Here is a 22,720-nt window from a genome sequence, read left to right as displayed (position 1 = left end):
TGTGTTGAAATTGCATTTTTCTTAGTTTCAGGTTGTGCATAATATAATATTTTGTAAAAGAAAGAGTTCATCAATTAAAAAAGATTTCTGTAATAGATTTGTGTTTCTCTGCACAAATATTTTAACTTATTGTTATTTTTGGGATAAATATGCCATGAGTTTTCTGATCCGGCCCCTTTGGGATCAAAGTCGGTTGGATATGGCCCCCGAACCAAAATGAGTTTGACACCCCTGGTTTATAGTGTGTTATTGTGGAGCACTCTGGATGTCTTAAAAAGTGCTAATAAAATGAAAAGTATTATTGTTATTTATATTATTATTGCCAAAAGAACATCATCTCCATATAGACCCTCCATGGGAAAAGTTACATAGTGTAGCTTTAAACGTTTTCCAAATTGACCTCAGCTGGAGCCAGTGGTCGCAACAAAAGCTTCACCACAAACATCACTTAAACAGCACAAACTAACTTGCAAATTTTTATTGCTTAACTTTCATATTCAAATGGATCTTTATGCACATGACATGAAAACCCGGTCATTATAATTAGCATGTCTGGTGCCTACTAAACTGTTGACTTTACATTAGCTTCATCTGCGTCAGTGATGTGATGGATTGAGTGTTTTGTGGATTCAGTCTTTCAAAGCGCGTCACAAACGACACCCTCTCAAAAACAAAGGACGCATGCTGGAGAAGGTAACAGGATTTCACACCTCTTCCACGCAGGTTAAAGATTTTGTGAAGTGTTAAGTGTGTAGGATTTTAGCATGATTTAGCTAATTAAGTATTTTGTAAAACTGGTTATAAAATAAAATTGGATGGGCTTATGCAGTTTGGGACTAATTGGAACATAATTATTGCTTTGAAGGGCCCAGTATTTCTTGTTCTTGCACAGATATATTGTATAAGCAATTCTTGAGGTCAAAATATGTCCGCTGTGTACTGTCTGCATCATAGTATAAGTGTTTTTATGTCCAATAACCAGGAAGTGCACGTCAGCATGCTAGTTGTTTGCACTATTGTGATAGCAAAACTTTACTCTGGTTTCTGAAAGATGTGAAAAGTGCTTATAAACTCATCACGGTGAATGAACAAGGTCAGTGAAGAATAACTTGATGACTGTAAACAAAAGAAAAAAGAATCAGGCCCAGAGCCTTTAAACTACTTGAGGGCTTTGGAACATGATTTATCTTCTTACTGACAAAGGCACCAAACAGGCATGACCTTTCGAATGGTACTTTGTATTATGAGCTATACCTACTGCAGGAACACCCCGCACCTCTTTATACCATAAAAAGATTAAGTGTTTACACTGAAACAGATTAAAGGCTGGTCTCGTAATTACTTTACTTGGATTTAGGCTACGTCCACATGACAACGCTCCTAGATTTTTTTGTTTTTGCAGATTGAAAAAAAAATGTGTCCACATGTGTCAGATCAATAAATAGTCACATCCAGACAACAACTGTGCACTGAGTGAAAACAATGTAATACATATGTCACACATGTATGTGGCGCTGTTAACAATGATAATAATATTTAATAATGAATATCTCATCACAGTTTCTTTAAACTTTAAGGTAATTTAGCCTATTTTAGATGTATCCCAGAAATATAGCCATTTTGTTTTGCAAAATTTAAACATACGTTTTCATTTATAGCCATAAGATTTGGATGAAAATTATTAGAATAAGTCTCAAAATCCAACAGTTTAATTACCTTTGCATAATCTTTGTTATTGATCCCTGTGCAGCGTATCGTGGCTGCTGGGCAACAGGACCAGCTCCGTAGAATACACATGTCCCATTTCGGCAATGACCTTGGTCCGTGGAGGCTAGTTCAAGGGCTGCGATGGGGTCGCAACGTCATCGTTTTCCAAAAGCTGCGGTTTGCTTGTCCACACAACAACGCAACACCGGAGTTCTCAGATTTCTCCACTCTAGAACAGGTTCTCAAAAAACACAGTTTTCACCCACTCGAAATGCCGGCTTAAACCCTTTTCTATGGTCCAAAGTTATTTCTCACTTACCTTATGCATTCTGATCCTCATTATTCACTGCAATGAGTTCGTAAGTGCTTTTCACAACTTTCAGAGACATTCAGCCCTCAATGTAAAGCTAACAACCATTAGCATTCTAATAGGGCACTTCCTCATTATCAGACAACAAAACGCTTTATAATATGAAGGAGACTTATTTTGACCTTGACCTCAAGAGCTTCTTATACAATATATCTGAACTGGGCCAAGATAAATTTTGCTTAAATACATACAAGGAAATAATCTTTTACAAGACCTTTATACCGATATTCCTTTGCCGTTAAGCCATCTCTGTATTTACTATCAGCAACACACAAGCAGTTTCCTTTTACTAGCACATCTGAGGTGAGAGGAGGTGAGCTTTCACGAACTGAGAATCGCCTGCTGGGATAATTAGCCCAAAACACTCTTCCCTATTCAAGCTGTTCCCCCTCCTTTTCACCAGCCCCTTAAGATCACTTTAGATAACAATGTAGAAAGACAAAGGCGCTACCTAGCTCTTTTAAAGCCACCTTCGAATAATCTTAGTGCTAGCCTGTTTGATCCAGCGCTTTGGTCCTCTTAGCTGCTCCGAGGCGGGGAAGTCATCTGCTTATCAACTGTGAGCGCGTGAATAGGTCAGAGCTGTAGGGGTACTGCGGCCTCCTGCGTTGGTTTATAGAAGGATGCACGGTTTCTTGTCTTTGAAGGGGTTTTCCGAAGCAGGTATGCCCACGAGCAGAGGGTCGTATTTGGCGTGTTCACCGCAGTAACGCATGAGGTCGGAGGAGGCCTTGGATACCTGCGAAGAGAGGAGGAGATGTATTCAAACGCATGGATTAGAGTTGTCTCTTAACAGGTTCATAAGTAATCAAGTCTACTTTGATTGGGCCAGTAACAGGGGGATTTACACAGCCTCTGTGTTTTTCTGGAAGGAATTTGGCAAATATAAAAGGGCATTTTCTGTTGCTGCCCCAGTCTGTACCTGTTTTTAAATCACTCCTAAAAAGGCACCTTTTTTCACTTTCTCTAAACAAATGACGTACATTTCTTGTTGTTCAGTATCTCATTGTTTTCTATGTTCTTAGTAGTTGTATTGTGTATTGTGTTGTAATGTGATTGTCCTTGTCTATCCTGTGTTTGTGTACACCATTTTGGCCAGCTGTAAAGTGCTTTAAAGTTGGCATGGTATGGTATGGTAATTATGTATGCAACTTTATGTCACATTTGATCTTTTCTTTTAAAGACACTAGGTTTGTTTGGTTTTCAAATGCATCACTTGAAAAGTAAACATTATTATATCATTAATCTCTTAATTATCTTAGTAAAATTTCATATCCATAAAGGTAAATTCATTAATCGTGAACCCATTTTTTTCCATTTTCCTCCCTAAAATCCAATATTACAAGAAAACCATACACTTGTCCTCCAATTCCAAAGATGTTTAAATCCTGGAAATTCCTAAACTATTTGTAAATGTGAATTTTGGTTGTGTGTGACCTTTGGCTATTTTGCTTTGTGAAATGTCTTGTATATTTTATTTACTCTGCAGAAACCCTTTGACATTTTTTCCCCTTTCTTTTTTCCTTCTAAGCAGTCATATTATCATATTTGTTTTAAGTTGGACGGACCAAGCATGTCCCTGATTGGCTAATCTAACTGTCAATCATCTGACCTTAGACTTAGACAAACGTTATTGATCCACAAGGGAAATTATTTGGACAAAGTAGCTCACATATCACAATATAAAGCGAAAATATAAATGGTAACAATAATTGTCATGGTAACAGACCTCAGGGGAGCTTCACCGGTGACCAAACTCACACCTTTGTAGGGTATTGGAGAAGTGTGTATTCTGGATTTAACATCACTAGTATTCACATGCATTAATGGAGCACAGCATGAGAACAGCTTTTGCAGTCAGGGATAGGAAGTCAGGTAGACAGCTCTCATGCCAAAGCATCATAAAGCAAAGGACACAGCTCTTTTTTTAATACTTTTTATAACTACGACGTCAGTGAGCAGTGAAGGGAAAAACTACAATTGATCATTTATAACAAAAACGTTGGGTAATGCAGCTCTCAGATTACAATAGTGTATAGCCTTAGATTTTGTATTTATTTATTCTCTATCAGAAATGTCAAAGGGCCTATGTTACTGTTTTCTGATCTATGTTATAATGCTATTTCCTCATCAAAAACATACCGGGAGTTGTGTTTGTTACTTTCACACACACTTAACACACAAACTCTGCATTTTTAGGCTTCGAGTTCTTCTCTCAAACTGAAAAAAAAAAACCCTTGTGATGAGATGATGATGTGGTAATAAAAACACGGTGGAGTGCTCTTTAGTGCTTCATTGTGTTGTTAAACTCCATACACTTGGGATGTAACAATAACCAAAATATTGTCATATCGTGATATCGTATCGTCAGAAGTCTCTCAATAATATCGTGGACCATCACAATATATCTAATTACAAGTTTATTTGCTCAAATTCATTCAAAAACAGAGTGAACTACATAGACCATGATCCTTTGCACTGTTTCAGTCCAATCTACATGCTGAAATTACGGTTATTTAACACATTTACATTTTAATTATTTGGATTATGATGAGAGAAAAGCAGCATATTCACAATTTTGTTAGCGTTCATAAAATATCACAATAAATATCATACCATGAGATGCATATTGTGAAAATATCATATCAAGAGAACTGGATATCGCTAAATCCCTATAATACACCTCCACTAAAATGATTTGCATGATTCCAGATATAGAATTGCCAATCTGTACTGAACTAAAAATGGTAAAAGGTAGCCGATAACTTGAATCACTTCATGACATCACCAGGTGGAAGAGTGCATTTTGAGCTTTGGAGATGTGGACAGACGATAATAAAGAATTACTGAAACAAGTGTGAAGGAAACAAAACACAACTCCATGTATGTTTTTTGATGAGGAAACATCATTATAACATGGCTTAAAGTTCACAAGAGTCAATTTTGCGTAATATAAGATCTTTAAGATAATTCATTGGCCTCACAAATCATTCTGGCTATACCCTGCCAACAGTATGAGAAAAAAAAAGTACAGGTATTTCTTATATATCTGCCAGAATAATCATATACGAATACAATGAAAAGAGATGCGTGCTATGATCATGTTTACAAACCTTTATCCTGTCAATCCTGGCCTCTATCCGGAGCTGCTGCACCGTGCGTCGAGCCTGGGCCAAACCGCTCCCACTTTTGGATGACATTCTTCACACGACCTACAAAAAGGAAAACATAACAAATTAGTGCCTCATTATCGTTAAATATAGTCTACCCCATAGAATCTAAACCTATTTGTCTAATAACAAAATGTTCCCAGGATGTCCAGTCCTTATGTCAAATTACAGGTCATTTGATGGAAGTGGCTATGTGCCTTTCATAATTTCATATAAAGGGAGTATTAGCTAAGTTAAATAATATTATCTCTATGGAAAAAAAAAAGCTGTGTTTGCTCTACATTATATTGGGTGCTGTTCCTGGTTTGTAGCACTGAGTGTCCTGAACACAAGTGCACGCAGCTGCCATCCCCTTTAATGAGAGTGCAGTGGTAAGTAGGACACATGCAGAGGGAAGGCATGTGAGGTTACACCTGGAGACAGTGTTATGGCCTGGTTACAACCATAATATTACACACACAACACAGGCAAGGCTAATTTGATGGGTGGAAGGAAGATACCAGTGGTGGAAAGAGAAAACCGAAAAGCTGTACTCAAGTAAAAGTACCGTTACATGGCTAAAAATGTACTCAGTTACTCAGCACTGCTTCCAAAATTGTTCTTAAGTAAAAGTAAAATGTATGCATGAAAATACTACCAAGGCTACTAGTTTTAAGTTACATTTTAACGACTGTGATTAGAATTATGCTCAATTACAAGCACAAATACAGGTTTAAAATAAAATGCGCAACTGAGCCCAAAAAATCAACTCAATTAAAGTAACATGAGTATTTGTAATTAGGCACTTTCAGCTCCTGCGTTTTACAAATAAGACACTATTTCAAAGTTGGCTGGACAAAAAGCTGTCCATGGGTTTATGATATGAAAAGTTAGGAGAAGTTAAAATACCCCAAAACTTAAACCAGTCCACAGGTATTATCAAAAATAAACCGAAATGCTTGTGAGTACATTTTATTTTACACTAAAGCGTAAAAACACATGAGGATCTAAAACAATGCTAGTAAGTTTTTTTGTATTCATGCATTACAAACTGTACAACTAAATGACATAGATCAGAAGAGCAGTGAGTCCTGAGCTGCTGTGACTGTTACAGTGGACATCATAGAGCTATTAAAATAACTATTAAAACACTGTATTGTTCTCTTAGACCCGTCTTGAGTTGGATTAGGGGTCACTCATTTTTCCCATATAGCACAATGTAAATACAAACTGCTTGTGTTTGGCTAACAGGGCACCTACAGCTTTCACAAAGGTCGGGTTTTACGTCAGTTTTGCTACGTTCTAGCTACGCTCATTCTGATTGGTCAAAGTGGTCATGTGCATGCAAGGAGAGCACTACTGAGTGTGGTCGGTGGGCAGGACAGCCATCAGATGTACCTAGCTGCTAAAGGGCCACGGTCTGGTGGAGATGCATGTGAAGTCCAAATGAGGCGTACTTCCTAGATTAACATCCAGTGACATCACAAGTTGGAACCGACTGTTTGGAGGTCTGAAGAATGAATGCAAGTTAACTCCAAAAAACAAGAAAACTTTTAATGTGTATAATTAATGTTGCCTTGGGCAACATTTGTGTCTATTTCTTGTAACTGCTGAAAAACCTAGAAATAACGATTACTTCTAAACTAACACTGTCATGCGGGGCGGTCCTAGACACAGGCCGACAGGACAGCCGTGGGGGGGGCGGCACGAGAGCTAGAAAAAAAACTAAATAAAAAATCGAAACCTACAACAAAGTCCCAAAAAGGAATGGTTTGGCAAAATGTTTTTGAGCTGACAACTGGGACTGCTTCATTTAAACCCACTGCCCTGACATTCAGTGTGCATATCAATTTCTTTACAGGAGGGGGTCTCAGCTGGGGAGTAAATCAGTGTAGGACCACCACTGCTGTTTTGCTTTCAAACTGTGACATGGGCTTTCACTTGTACTCTATATCACTGAGACAGGATTGGCCCACAATAAGGCACAATCTCATGTGCACAGATGCAGTAATGCTGCGATCAGACTGGACAACATTTCAGCCCTCGATTTTTGATACAAAGTCAATGGGGATGCTTGTCTAGGCTAGTCCAAGTTTATGGGGTGTGTTTTGAGTAATCATGCATTTGAGCGTTCAAGCATCCCAAGCACCAAACATAAAAGTTTGGAAATGTGAACTATTGACGCAATTCAATTCAAATGCAACAGCATTCAACTAGAAGTGTTGGAGATGACTGTGACGCCACAGTCTGAGCATAGCACATGTGCTTCCTGATGGGATATTGCTGCTGTATGCACTATGCTGCACTTATGCACAGGTCATGTCTCACTCTGGACAGACTGACCAGTACTGAAGATCACAAGTGGCACTCAGTGCGCACCTATGTGTGAACAGAAATAAACTGTTCATGATCATGGAGTTTTTATTTTAAGGGAAAAATAATAAAAAAAAACTGTCTAAGCTAGTAGTTGTGGTAGTGGTCAGTTCAAAAAACATTCATATAATATCCTCAGTACCATCACTGGCTCCTCCACAGCAGCACTATTACTGTAAGAATGTGTTAGCATTTCATGGTGTGTGTGTGTTCTGTAAAAGGGAGTTTCTGCAGCCTGCCCCTTTTCTGCAGAAGTAAAGTCCACTCCCTTTTACTGTCAATGTTTCAACACAGAGTACAGGACGAACACTGCTCTGCTGGAAGACTGTTAAACAATATTGGGTACACAGAGAAACCTTATTATTGCCACACACACTTCTATTGAAACTGCAATCACATTTTGAATACTTATTTACAGGTACTGCAATTTCTTATCCTGAGAACTAAATATGGACTGTAAGTTCATGAAGTTCATGCAACTTTTCTGGTGCAACTTTCTAATCAAAGCACATCTCCATGGAGACAAGCAAGTGGTGTACCCTCCACCTGAAAAACCTGTAGACCTTTACAAACATGTTCTGAAACACATATGATCCATATTTCAGCGTTCTGTTAAATCTTAATGCTCATGTAATCTATCTGCTTATGTCATACCTGCTTTTCCAGGAATGTTTCTCAGTATGGTTTTAAATTTTACCTTGCATTTATTTATTTATTTATTTTTTGTGTTTATACTCAAAACAGATTGAAATACATGCATTCTTACTGTAAGTGAAACTACCTCTACAGATCTAACCTGTAACTTGACCTGGTTGCACCAAATGTGTGTGTCTATGAAGATAGTCAAGTCCGTAAAGTGAAAAACTTTGTGCAAAGTAATGACATCTCCATGGAGACAAGCAGCTGACAGACCCTCCCCCAGAAAAGTTACACAATGTCAATACCTTTATCACAATCGCATTACTTGGCAGAAAAATTGCAGTTACTCAGAATAGACCAGCGCTATCTAAACTACTATCAACAATAGTACAGTACATTTCATCAGTTCCCTTTTCTTTACTAGAAATATTTGTATTGAAAACAGAAGAGAAAGTACACGCATTTGGCTGTGTGTTCCCTGCTCTGCTAAACTGCTTGGGAAGCCTCTTCATGACGTAACACTCTGTCCTGGAAGTAGGAATTGTGAAACAGGCCGTTAGGTTGGGCCATAACGTTTACGCACTTCAGACAGAGTTTCAGATGAAGCCAACTGACACTTCTGGGAAAATATTTAACTGCTCCCGGCCTGCTCAGTTTCATACAAAGAAGTGCATGTGGAGAGTGGGAAAGACAGCCTTTGGGAGTGATAGCATGGCATTTGAGTTTGAGAGCATAACACAAAACACAGATTGGGAACTTAACGGTTTCTGCGTAAAAGGAGGGCATCTGGTATAATATTTGAACCATAACTATACAAAAACACAAGCAGGTTTAAAGAAAGCTGCAGGCAAGTGCTGAGACATTTTTGTTTTGGCAGATTTTATTGTCCCCAAAGGCAAATTTGTTCTCTACATTTGACCCTGCAACCCGCCAAGAATCCGGGCACCCAGCTCCAAATCTTGAGCCAAGATCTTTCCCTTTCTTTTAGGTTGTAATTGTGAGATTTATGCATTTGTTTTGACTGATGAAAAATGGTTACATGACATATTTGAATTCCACTTATGACCAGGAGACCGAAGTGTGCAGAGATAGGGGGTAGGTTAAAACTGAATTTTTTTGACCACTCAAGCTTGAATGCAGGATTACTGAACGTGAATTGACAGAAATACAATTCAATTCAGTTCCTTTATTGTCACTGTCATATAAAATAACAACAAAATTACGCTAGAGCATCACATAAACTGCATAGTATTTAAGTAGTAGTAGTAATAGTGTAGAGCACCCACCCTATGACACCCACCACGTAAACATTACATCCACTATGTAACCATTAGAATACAGTACTAGTAATAATATCAGTGCAGCAGCAAAGGGGAATATAAACAAATCACAACAAAAAGAACCAAAAGAACTGGGACATCAAGGACAAAGCTTATGTCCCTTTTAAGTATTGTCTATGAACTATAGTGACTATGGGCGACACTGGCTCAATGGTTAGAGCACTCACCCACCAACCCGGAAAGTCAGACGATCAATTCCCGCTCAGACAGACTTCTGTTGTTGTGTCCTTAGGCAACATACTTTACCCATCTTGCCTAGTAAGAATGTGGTGCAGCCTCGTTCACTTTCTTCAATCTACACTAGGGATGTCAAAAGTATCGAAAATGAGATAATAATCAATACTAAAACTAGATATTCTTTTAGAAACTACTAGATATTCATTGAGCAGGTATTGATACAAAAAAGTCACATTCGTAGAACAGAAATGAACCTGTCCTGAATAGCTTTAGAATGATTTTGAGCTGTATAAGAGCACATAGATTAGTATACGCCCATGGACCATTATGAAACCTGCCTCGATGACTGAGAGGTTTCACAGGTATAACACCACATGGTACTACACAAGTAATTGTTGTTGAAAATCAGATTCTATTGCCTTAAGGAGGAGTGTTTTCTACGGATGTAACAATAACCGAAATATTGTCATATCATAACGTGAAACTTCTCACAATAATATCGTAGACCATCACAATATATCAAATTACAAGTCTCTTTGCTTAAATTCATTGTTATGGTGCAGCAATAGCTAAAATAAGACAGAGGGAACTACATAGACCATGATCCTTTGCTCCGTTTCAGTGTACAAGAAGAAATAACAGTTCTAAGCACTTTTAAGTCTTGTCAAGGCATTTAAGAGGAAAAAGTAGCATATTAACAGTTTTGTTAGCCTCCACAAAATATTGCAAAAATATCATATTGTGAGATGTATATTGTGAAAATATCATACATAGAGATTTGGATATTGTTACATCCCTAATCATGAGCCTCCCCACCATATTGTGAGCTTTCCCATGATATCACAATAAATATCGTACCATGAGGTTCATACCGTGATAATATCGTATCGTGGGACTTGGATATCATTACACCCCTAGTGTTTTCAATTATCACTGTGGCATTGAAATTGGTGGCAAGTCAATTCCTTAGTATTGAAATCAAGTTTGAAATGATAGCATTGACACAACACCATTACAGAGTTCTCAACTGTATTCATATAAGACATCTTATTTCTACACACAATGGTTAAAACAAATGTACCACCAGAATATCTAACTAGTATCCCACATGTACCAGTGATTTGCTGCCACTTTCTGCAGCAGTCTCCACAGAGGATGACGAGAGGGGAGGGGGGTTAAACATGGCCGACAGCAGACAGGCTCACAGGACTGAACCCTCTGATCCACCGCCCACACTCTTCCTTCCTCTTCCTCCACAGGAAACTCCACGGACTGTTGATCCTAAATGATTTAATATGGGCAGGCTGCAACGAAAATAGACGAGTGGTGCACCAGCTTCTGCAGAGCCTTTGTTCATCACAGACACAGCTATAAGTGATGACCCTGCAAGACCTTTGTACCACACGCTTCTATTTTTACATTCATTTTCAACTTCCTGTCCAGGTCATTCTGGGAAAGGAACTCATCTAATGGATTACATATTCATGGAGTTAGATAAAAGCAGAGCTACAACATTCAAAAAGTGATAATTTAAAGCAGAGCTATTATGCAGAATCGACTTTTCAGAGCTTTTATCCATGTTATAGTTGTTCCTCCTTCTTATTTACCACCTCAAAGTTGTATTAATGACTCATGCATGTTTAAGTAATCTTGAATCACTTATTTTCAAGATGCCATATTGTCAACCAATCTCCGTTTTCCACCAGCATATGCTCACTGATCTGTACTTACTTCATTCTCCAATTTTAGTTTCTAACAGATACACGGCTCTTTGTTGTGATGACATTTACAGAGATGCCAGCTCCCATTGGGCACCACAGTTTTCTAACGCAGAAGTCATTGAACTTATTTCTTTTATTAAGTCCTTTTAGATGAATATTGCAATTTAAAATGTTCAAATTATAACATAATGATCCACTGGTGTCACAGATTATAACTTTATAGTGAACACAGGCACAATATGTCTTTAAAACCCTTATTTAAGCATGGTCTGTAGATTAAGCCATTGCCATTTAATTAATTACTACTATCCAAGTACTCCTACATGCTATATTAATTTATAAAAGTTGTATTCTTATATATATATATATATATATATATAATATAAAAACTTGTGCTTGTGCAAAGTAAGTCTAAAAGTAAGTCTAAAGCACAAAGTATCTGATGCTGTTGAATTTCTCACTTCAATTTGGCATCTTGTATCTTACTGTGAACTTTTTCACTGTAAATTTTACACTGACTGACTGTTTTACAAATAGGGACAAATGCATAAAGTGAATTTCTAAATGACAACATAAAACACTTGAAAAAAAGAGAACTATGTAAACCATATATGGAGTTGTAGAATAGGTAACGTTTCCCTGAACAGAAATGTGTCATCTGCACTGGACCATGCAACCTTCAATGTGAACTATGACTGAAAAAATCACATATTACCAAAATAACAAGAAAGATTAATACATGAATGGTTAAACTGTATCAGCAACTCTAAAATACTATGTAATACTAAGGCTATAGCCAGCTTTTTGGAATGTTCCTAAATTTTTTTTTAAAAATCTGACTTCTTTGCAACGTCTATAATTTATATATGTTCTCAAACCAAAATCCATCTACTAGATACCGGAACACGTCTTGACCTCACTGCAAAAAGCAATATCTAGGTACATTAAAATGACTTATATTAAGAACATTTTACTTTATTTGAGTAGATTCAACTTGACAAGTAAAATGGTCTGCCAATGGAATAAGTGTGTATTTCATAATTCATTTGATTTTGTTTCTTATTTAAGTGCAAAGAGTTGTTGTTTTTCTTCTCTTAAGTGCAGCAAGATGTATTTTCATATTTTAAAGGTGCACGATCTAACTTTCTGGTTGGGGGTCCGTCATCTGCTTGTTTCTACAGATATGTGATTGCTCTGACTACATTTATTCAATTGCGGGTAGTTTTATTGCACAAAAATACCTAGAAAAACTGGCATTCTGACTGTGAGTGGGGTCGCCTCTCCACAAATCTGAGCTATAACTTGGTCTGGCTTGGTCTACATTAAGAGAGAAAGCTTTAATGCCACACTGTGAAACATTCCAGACAAAGCAATGGAGAAAAGCGGACGGACCCTGCAGAAAAGTTACACAATGCACCTTTAAGTACAAAAAGCCTTGTTACATTGGCAGATAATTTTACTTGTCAGGTGAAATCATGATAAAACGTTCTTAACAGAAGTAATCTTAACTTAACTAGATCTTAGTTTTTGCAGTACTTCCCCTCCAAACCCACTATAACCAGTACTTCTATACACTCTCCCTACACAGTCCTTCACTTGACCCTCTTATCACTGCTGGCGTCTGCAATGTTATTTTACACAGCACAGGCCTGACTGCACACACTGAACACATCAGTGACATTTTAACATCTCTCAGAGCTCTGACGTATTCGGGTGAGTGTGACGTCTGAAGATACTGTGGCCTACGGGAACACACAAAGGACAAATTACACACATAATAGCACTCAAATACACAAACACTGCAGGTTTACGGCTCCATTGTTGTTTATGGACACCCAAGGGACCAAGGACAGGGGTATAGGTAATTAGTCACACTAAGCTTAGGGGACTTGCAGCTATAAATAATGTAGTAGTCATTTTAAATAGGGGTGTTTTGACCCTAATCTCTACAATGACATTTGTTTAGAGTTCAAATGATGCACATGGCCCATATTATACTATTTTTGGATCCATGTTATAATGTTGTTTCCTCTTCAAAACATACCTGGAGTTGTGTTTTGTTTCATTCACACATGTTTGACACAAAAACTGCATATTTTGACATACAGAAAACACTCTGGTACACCTTGTGATGTCATGTGGTAAAACAGGAAGTGCTCCAGTGTATTTTTAAACTCCTACACCTTCACTAGAATCATCTGGATGATTTCAGTACTGGAATTGCCCATCTGTACTGAACTAAACGTAAAAGGTAGCTGTTAAATTTGAAAATTACAGAGCATTCAGAGATTTGGAGATGTAGACAGACTAAAAATAAAGGAATACTCAGACATGTGTGAATGAAAATACAACCCCAAGCATGTTTTTGACAAGGTACAGCATTATAACATGGCTTAAAGCGAATATAGGACCTTTAAAATATATTGATGATAATATGTGATAATTTCATTTTAAAAGGGAAAATGCAACAGTCTAGTCAATTGTTTCATAATTTCAGAAGTATTCCTCTTGCTTTTATTACATTATAGCAGACAGAATGTCCCTAAAGTAGCCAGTAAATAGTTTTGTATTAATTAACTAATTCAGCGTTGGTCTCATGTAGCGCCTAAGTTTCTTTAAAGGTGCATTATGTAACTTTTCTGCTGGGGGATCCAACACCTGCTTGTATGTCTTTATGTAGACAGGTGTGAAATGCTCCCTTATATGGGATTAAACAGCTACCTTGCTTTTATTTTATTTACAAGTGCTTTATGACATGCATTCTGACTAGAAGTAGAGTTTCCTCTGCACAGATCTGACCTGTAACTTGGTCCACATGAGCGTATACTAGTCTATGTGGTCTTATGCTTGTTCTGATACAGCTTGAGACCATTGTAAAGTTTTGTAAATGTGAAAATGAATTTTTAGTATTGATACCTGCACATTGAGTATCTAGCTTCGATACTAGTTTTTCGATACTTATAACAACCCTGTTGTTTAGTCCTTTCTGGAACCATTGTCTATGTTTTTTTTAAACACTCATAACATTTACTGTAATCCCTGTGGCACGTTAAACTTTAACTCAGAGCCGTTGCAGACATGTGTGGTGGTCTATGTCCATTTAAGCCCATGGTAAACATAGAGGAACTCCAGTTATGTAAAGCATGCACTAGCTTAGCATGTCAGCAGCCGTATATTCACATGTGATCAATTACAACCAATAATTCTGCCTAAGTGGAGAACCAGACACAAAAATGCATCAATAATAAGATAAGTGTTTGAATAACAACTCAAGAATGCCTGGAATGGATTAGGAGGATCGTCACTGTCTGTTGCTAGTGTCTGTGTAGTAGTAGTAGTAGTAGTCTGAGAACAACTATTCTAATTGTTTTGTTTGATAATAGCTGCGATTTAATTCTTTGTTCAGTCATTTTTCAGTGACACCCGCAAATAACGGTGAGATTCTACTGTAGCCACATCTGCCAGGGGCTGTTTTGCAGCAATACAGACTTTCTGATCACTAATAATCACACAGTAAGGCTTTCATACTTGCAAAGAGCGTAACGTGTCTTGCTTGAGGACATAATGCGATGCCAAAAGTCTGTGTTGAACTGGCAACTTTTAGGTTAGGGTGATTCAAAATGAGGAATGCTGCTTATGAAATGATAAAATGTTGTTGTAGAGATAGAGATTAGTGATTAATCAGGCCCGTCGACAGAAATTTGGGGGTCCGCGGCAAGAAGCCTTACATGAGCCCCCCTCTAATATAAATTAATAGGAAGAGGGTGAAATTCTGGGACTCAAAAAACCTGGGTCCCGGGGAAACAGACCTCTTTATCCCCCCCTGCCCTCCTGCCTGAGTAATATACACTACAACCAGTCTCAGCATAATCTGGCCCTTACTTAATAATGTAAAAATGGGCGAGGTACAGACACGTGTTTGGACCAGCTGATATTAAAAGTCCTTTATTACATGAGGCGCAACACCAGAGCGTTTCAACCACCTGACTGGTCTTCGTCAGGGGATATTAAAGGATTTTTAATAGCATCAGTCTTGTGCCTTGGGTTTGTACCTCGCCCATTTTACATTATTGAGTAAGGGCCAGATTCTGCTGAGATTTTAACTTAACCCTCGAAGAGCACTTTGACTGCAATTTTAAAGACATTTTTCATGATCCAGTGAAGCTCTCTACCTCTCCTCCATTTAGAATAATGCTACTTCTAACTTGACTTTGACAATAGAATGGCATTTTCAACACATTATAGCAGTTTCTAAGGTTCTGCCATGTGTGTTATATATGTGTGTTATAGTACTGATGAGTACTGAAAATTTGTTAAGTAAAAGTACAGTTACATAGCCTAAAATGTACTCAATTACAAGCACTGCAGCCAAAATGGGGGGATGCAGTAAAAGAAAATTCATGAAAATAACTACTCAAAGTACTAGTTACATTTTTGTACTGTTTTAGGCCCCATCCACAATAGTACGTATTCAGGTCATTTTCATTGTGGATGCAGTGTTTGTCCACACTAATCCAGTGGAAAATGGCTCCAGAGACGGAACGATCTGGTGCCTCCAGCTCCCACGAATTCATCTGAGTACGGATCTGATCTGGCACTGTGTGAAGGCCTAAAAATGTTGATACGCTTATGTAGGAACTCTAGTTGCCATCCTTATTGGACCACATCACTGTGACTTGTGCCTTCCTGATTCGCTGGGTTTGAATCTTCGTTCATCCACACCCTGAGCCGCCATGTTCATCTTAAAATCCAGTGTTACATTCAGTAACAACCGAACCTCGTCATCAGTCCACGAAAAAGATTTCATGCTTGCCATCTTCCACAGCTCGAAATTGGCTGCTGCAACTTCAGACACCGCGCTCCACTTCCTTGTTTTTACCGCCTATGTGACATTGTGACGACAGCCTAGTCATGTGACTAGCGTTTCAGGTGGTTTCGTATTATTGTACGAATAGGGAAGGCTTTGATTGCAGACACAGAAACGACGTGTCTGGACGCAAATTATTTCTGATATGGTGATTTGTGTCAGTGTAAACGTGGCCTTAGTATATTTCTGTTGATCTTTTGTACAAATATGTGTTTATTAAACTTAAAATAAAGCTGAATTAGGTAGTTTTAAACTGTAACATGCATCTTCTTGGAATTTTGACCAATCAAATCAGACTGTGCAGTGCTGTAATGTAGGTCAGTAAGTCTGTGAGTGTAAAAATGAGCAATCAGACAGCAGTGAAAATCTCTCTTTTGGACAATCAAACAACCATCACTTCTACATCTGTAATCTCTCAAATGCCCAAAGTGACTTGAGATCATTGTCTTGATGAATTCAGACATCTCCACACAAGTCTGCGCTCAGATCTTTGGTGTTAAACAGGTCTGAGTGAGATGGTTTTGGCAGCACATCTAAAGCCTTGTTACTCACCACAGGACAACACCGCTGCAGTGTCATAAAGTCTGTGTTAGCTAAGAGGGGCCCACCTGCACCCAGCCACATCAAAGCACACAAATACTTCAAAAAACTACTTCAAAATGACTTTTATCAGTGCGCTCACAGTACTACACGTGTTTGACTAATATCCAGGGTTGAAAGTACAAAACCTTACCAGGGAAAATACCATACATTTTTAGAAGAGACTGTTTGAACTTCACTCAAATACAGTTACCTACAGTACCTGGATAACTTTTTAATACAACTGTGAATAAGTCTACAAGTGAAAAAAGCTTAATGTTGATAAGTTGTCTTTCTTTGTCTAATTTTATATCTATCCTTTGCAAATACCAGACATTGTTCATTCTTAATATTTTGTCCTTCAAATTACATTACTGTAAATTCAATTTCTAAATCAAATGTGACGTCCTGACAGTACTAACTCTTTAAAGGGACAGTCTGGAATTTTGGACATAGGACCTACTGAGCCAGAGTGTTGGAGATGTGTGGAGACACTTTTTAAAATATTCTATCCAGTCCTTGTATTTGCAGAGGTCGCTGGTGCTAGGCCATTGCATGTCAATGGCCATAGTTATCCTGCCACTAAAAACAGTCTTACCCACGCCACAAAACACCTGAAGTAAATCTGTTATTACACCAGACTGTCGGTGTAAATGTCTGTGTTGATAGAATCATTTCATAAGTAAAACCAACCTTGCATTTGAAAGATTTATGTCTGACCAGCAGCAGCGAGTTGCACTTCCTGATAGAAAGCTTGGCAGTGGCGGACTGATATCACCTGTCTTACCGGCAAAGTAAAATTCTGCTGCTGCTGAGAAAATAGTCCCTCAACATGCGATGGTTCATGCGATGCAAGGTTAGGTTTATTTCAAACATTATTCTATCAACACAGACATTTACATCGACAGTGGTGTAATAAAAGATTTGCTTCGGGTGTTTTGTGGAGTGGGTAAGACTGTTTTTAGTGACAGGCTAACTATGGCCATTGACATGCAATAGCCTAGCACCAGCGACCTCTGCAAATACAAGGACTGGATGGAATATTTTAACAAGTGTCTCCACACGTCTCCAACACTCTGGCTCACTAGGAAATGAGGTCCTATGTCCAAAATTCCGGACTGTCCCTTTAAGCTACTCTTACTCCATAAACATTTTTTTTTACTCTAACTTGGGCAATTTCTTCGACTACTTTCTACTTCTACTTGAGTAATATTATTTTGAAGTCAAATTGTTGGCTACTTCTTGGGCCCGTCTGTACATGATAACCACAGAATAGACAACACCACACTAGGGCTTGGCATTTTACCTTCTTAAATTAACTTTTCAAATAGAAATATTGAAAAAGAATCATCATAGCATGCACAGACATTCTGGCACGCAACTAATACCAAAATAATTAACACATTAGCAACTATTGTTTTCAGTTTACGATTCCCGACAAGTTATTCGGAAGCGCCGTCTGTCTCCTATAAATCAATCGTTATCACCTAACACCAGAGTGCAGGCCGATTATCTCCACAACTGTTACAAACCTACCCGGCAACAACCCTGATGCCCTCCCGTAAGCCAACATAAGCTGGCCACATAGAGGCACGGAGACAATGCAATAGCTGTTTGTGCATTGTGCAAGAGGGAGTGTAAGGGGGAGGGGGGGACAGAGGCACCGGGGTGGCAGTTAGGGGGCCTCTGGCAGGGCTAACGGCGCCCCCATCAGAGCTAATCTGGGACGGGACGATGGTATCAGGGAGCCACGGTGTCCAGCCAGCCGTGCAGAGGAAAGAGACAGAACTCCCAACACAAACAAATGCATGTCTGCCGCGCTCAGAGTGAGGGAGATAGACAGGGATAGTGGTGGGGTAGGGAGGCTAAAAGTATGGTATGGGGGCTAATGAAGGGTGGGGCAGGAAAGAGCGTATGTGCAGAAAGTAGTAATGTGATTTAATAGGGATAAAAGGGTGGTTCCTTTGTGTAATTGTGCAGTACCTGATTTTTACTGCGTTAAAAACGTGAGAAACAGAACTAGTTTATTTGAAACTGTTGTGGTGCATGATCTAAAGTTATTCCTCCCTTACTTTATGCATCCCAGGCAATTTAACTTTTCACAATGTTCAGAGGCATGTGTTTTGCTGTCACTGTAAAGTAGAGGTCTGGACCCGACGCAAAACAGTGAGGCACAATGCAGGAGTGGGCGGGTGGAATGATAAACTGCAGTCCTGCAAACTAAATATGAGGATGAAGTAAAATATATAGATGATTAATGTTTGCCTATCAAACATCATTTGTGCTAGATATTTTATTTGGTATTAAAGGCAAAAGAAATAATTCTATTTGTCAACTGGACAAAAATTTATTTGGTTTAATATGTTTCGCAGCTCATCCAAGCAGCTTCTTCGGTCCTGGTGTACACTGCCTTATATCTGAACAGACGAGCTAGTTTCGGTGTTAGTTTCAGAGTAGTTTCAGAGTAGTTAGCTCCTCTCTTCAGGCAGATATAAGGCAGTGTCCACCAACATTTGACCAGATCTCAAGAAGCAGCTTGGATGATCTGCGAAACGTATTGGACCAAATAAACCTGTATCCAGTTGACAAGTTGAATTTCTTCTTTTTGCCATGGATTCTACCTGGATGACCGACACACATTTAGCATTAATAAAAACATTTTAAGCAGCCTAAACTTGCAGATGTAGCTTAATCTCGCGCACATTTTAGACAATTCCTTTACGCTTCTCCGTATTTGATAGAGCTTAAGAAAGTGAATATCCCTATTTTGTGGGATTTGCGGGCGGGAGTGGGAAAAAATATCACAGATTTGGGCGGGAGCAGGAATGAAATTTACAGTTCTTTGCAGGGGTGGGTGGGAGTGGGACTGCACAATGCGGGTGCGGGCGGGAGCGGGACTGAAAATTCTGTCCCGTGCAGACCTCTAATGTAAAGGTAACAACAACAACCATGCTAACACACACTTACTGATTATCGGACAATAAAATCTTCTATAATTAGATTCAGATAGCATGCAACTGACTTATTTTAACCTCAAGAGCTGCTTATACAACCAGGCCCACTGACAGAAATTTCAGGGCCTGGGGCAAAACACCTCACATGGGCCCCCTTGTAATATAAACTAATAGGAAGAGGGTCCAATTCTGGGCCCCTAAAACCCTGGGGCCCGAGATGACAGACCCCTTTGTCCCCTCCGTCTACTGCCCTGCATACAATATATCTGTCCTGGGGCAAGACGGGTACAGGAGCTTTTCTGTACTTTGATGGTGTAGGGTCCGCACTTGACTTCATTGTTATTGTTTTGTCAAGAATGTTCCACAGTATGGCATTAAATTTCCTTAGGTCAGGAGGTTTAATACCTTGGACAAAAGGGCGTTGCATTAGGTAGGGCATAACATCGCAAATCACTGCACAGAAGAAAAGAAGATTTGGTGTGGTGACAAAATTCCCAATACACAAAAGATGCAGACATCCGAAAATAAATCAATGACAACGGCAACAAATATGAGCCTTATGGGTGATTACAATGAATGCACGTGACAATGAAACAAACACGCACAACGGACTGCATTTTTTACTGGTTATTAGAAACAAACAGGCACAACGGACTGCATTTTTTACTGGTTATTAGAAACAAGCAGGCACAACGGACTGCATTTTTTACTAGTTATTACTAATACTCCAAATATGGGCATGTCTTTGGGCGGCAGGAAGTCAGAATCTCACATTTCTTCACACGGTCCCACCCACTATTATAAGTTTTGAAATATTTTTATGGAATATTAAGTGTGTGATGAACCATATTCACCAAGGCTATTTACATTGCCACCTTCTTAGTCACTGAAGTGTCATATTAGTCATCAGTGCTATATTTAAACTGTTAATTGCAACACCATAATATGACCAGTGAATGAATAACCAAACACATAGATAGAGAAGTTAGAGGTGAACTGTTCTTAAGGGGTTCAAGCTTCCTGTTACGAGTGACATTTTGAGGACAATTCAAACAATGTAATATTTTTATTTTAGTTGTTGTCTTGTGCAACTTTTCAAATGTTTTTTTTCATTGAGATGTTGTTGCTTTGTCTGCAATGTTTCACAGTACGGTTTTAAACCTCTCTATCTTCATGGAGACCAAACCAGACCAAGTTACAGGTCAGATCTGTGGAGAGGCAAACCCATTCACAGTCAGAATGCCTGTTTTTCTAGGTATTTTTGAGCTAGCTGTAATCCAATAAATGTAAAGTAGAGCTGTTTAATGTCATATTGTGGAACATTTCATATCCACAGAAACATGCAGATGATGTACTCCCAACCAAAAAGTTACACAGTGCACCTTTAAAGGCACTGTACCTGATTTTTACCCTCTAAAAATATGAAAAATAGAACTTATTTGTTTTAAATGGTTTGCGGTGGTCCAAAGTTATTTCTTATTTTAAGCACCAGTTTAGAAGCATTTTTCACAACTTTTCCCATTGCAACTAACTAGCATGCTACTGTGCACTTCCTGATACTCAGGCATTAACACACTTCATAAACAGATGCAAACTGTACACAGCAAAGAAACTTAGAAACTACAAGATTACTCAAAATATATTGCAAAAAATTGGGTTCCGTGCCTTTAATCTTGCCAATATTGCCCACCCGTTGCGGTAAACCTAACAACTAGCATGCTCCTGCACACTTCCTGATACTCGGACATTAAAACGCTACATAAACAGATGCAGACAGTCCACAGCAGAGTTGTTTATACAATATATCTGTACTGGGACAAGAAAAATTTGCTCAAATACAAAAAAACCTGTCGCGGTGCAGCAAACGTCTAGCAAGACACTGCGCACTTCCTGATACTCAGACATTAAAACTGTTCAAAAATAGATGTGGATAGTACACAGTGGAGTTGCTTATACATTATTACTCAAAATATATGGGAAAAAATTGGCCTTTAATCCTGCCAATGTTGTCCACCCCTCGCAGTACAGCTAACAACTAGCATGCTCCTGCACACTTCCTGATACTCAAACATTAAAACACTAAATAAACAAATGCAGATAGTCCACAGCAAAGTTACTTATACAATATTACTCAAAATATACTGGAAAATATTGGGTACCTGCCTTTAGTCCTGCAAATATTGTCTACCCATCACGGTACAGCTAACAACTAGCATGCTACTGTGCACTTCCTGACTTACACTTAATAAACAGATGCAGACAGTACACAGCAGAGTTGCTTATACAATATATTAGTAATGGGGCAAGAAAATTTGCTCAAATACATGGGGAAAACATGGATGGTACTGCCAATATTGTCCACCCGTCACGGTACAGCTTAAAACTAGCATGCTATTGCGCACTTCCTGCTACTCAGACATTTAAACAGTTCAAAAATAGATGTGGGCAGTAAACAGAGGAGTTGCTTGTACAATATGTCTGTGCTGGGCTCACTCAAAATACATGGGAAAAAATTGGGTACAATGCCTTTAATCCTGCCAATATTGTCCACCCATATGTCCACATCATGCCTTTTAGACTTCGCTCGACTAACCTGATCTACCAGCCAATTACATGCTTTTTAGCGCAGAGCTTACAGTCTGACTAAAGCACTAATTTCCTTCAGAGTGGAGTGACTGCAGCCGTGATTCCCTCCTCCTCAGGTTTTAATAGACCGTTAAACGCTTTGAGAGAAGAGCTGACTGAGAAGAACAAACAGGAGGAGCTGGGGAAATGCACAGGCTTCTCATGGGCTGAGTCACAGACAGACTCTTTCTCACACATACAAGTAGACACATTAAGAAT

General features: G+C 38.7%; 1 protein-coding gene across 4 annotated transcripts in view; it reads right to left on the bottom strand.

Annotated features, from left to right (window-relative positions):
* Window positions 1-1,803: 1,803 nt before the first annotated feature.
* Window positions 1,804-22,720, bottom strand: part of gng12b (guanine nucleotide binding protein (G protein), gamma 12b) — a 76,115-nt gene continuing 55,198 nt past the window's right edge. For 3 of the 4 annotated variants that reach the window (XM_020918871.2, XM_055165078.1, XM_055165079.1), the window contains exons 2-3: window positions 5,191-5,289; window positions 1,804-2,816 (exon numbers count right to left, since the gene is read on the bottom strand). In XM_020918871.2, the coding sequence (XP_020774530.1) occupies window positions 2,691-2,816; window positions 5,191-5,277 (213 nt within the window). In that variant the 5' untranslated portion in view covers window positions 5,278-5,289 and the 3' untranslated portion in view covers window positions 1,804-2,690. The remainder of the gene's footprint in view (window positions 2,817-5,190; window positions 5,290-22,720) is intronic. The other variant, XR_008633573.1, reaches the window with a different exon arrangement.

The sequence above is a fragment of the Boleophthalmus pectinirostris genome, unplaced genomic scaffold (assembly GCF_026225935.1).
Source record: "Boleophthalmus pectinirostris isolate CB_2022bp ecotype Guang Dong unplaced genomic scaffold, ASM2622593v1 HiC_scaffold_7, whole genome shotgun sequence".
NCBI classification, from domain to species: Eukaryota; Metazoa; Chordata; class Actinopteri; order Gobiiformes; family Gobiidae; genus Boleophthalmus; species Boleophthalmus pectinirostris.
Note: the sequence above shows the minus strand (reverse complement) of the source record. Positions and strands in the feature narration are given on the sequence as shown.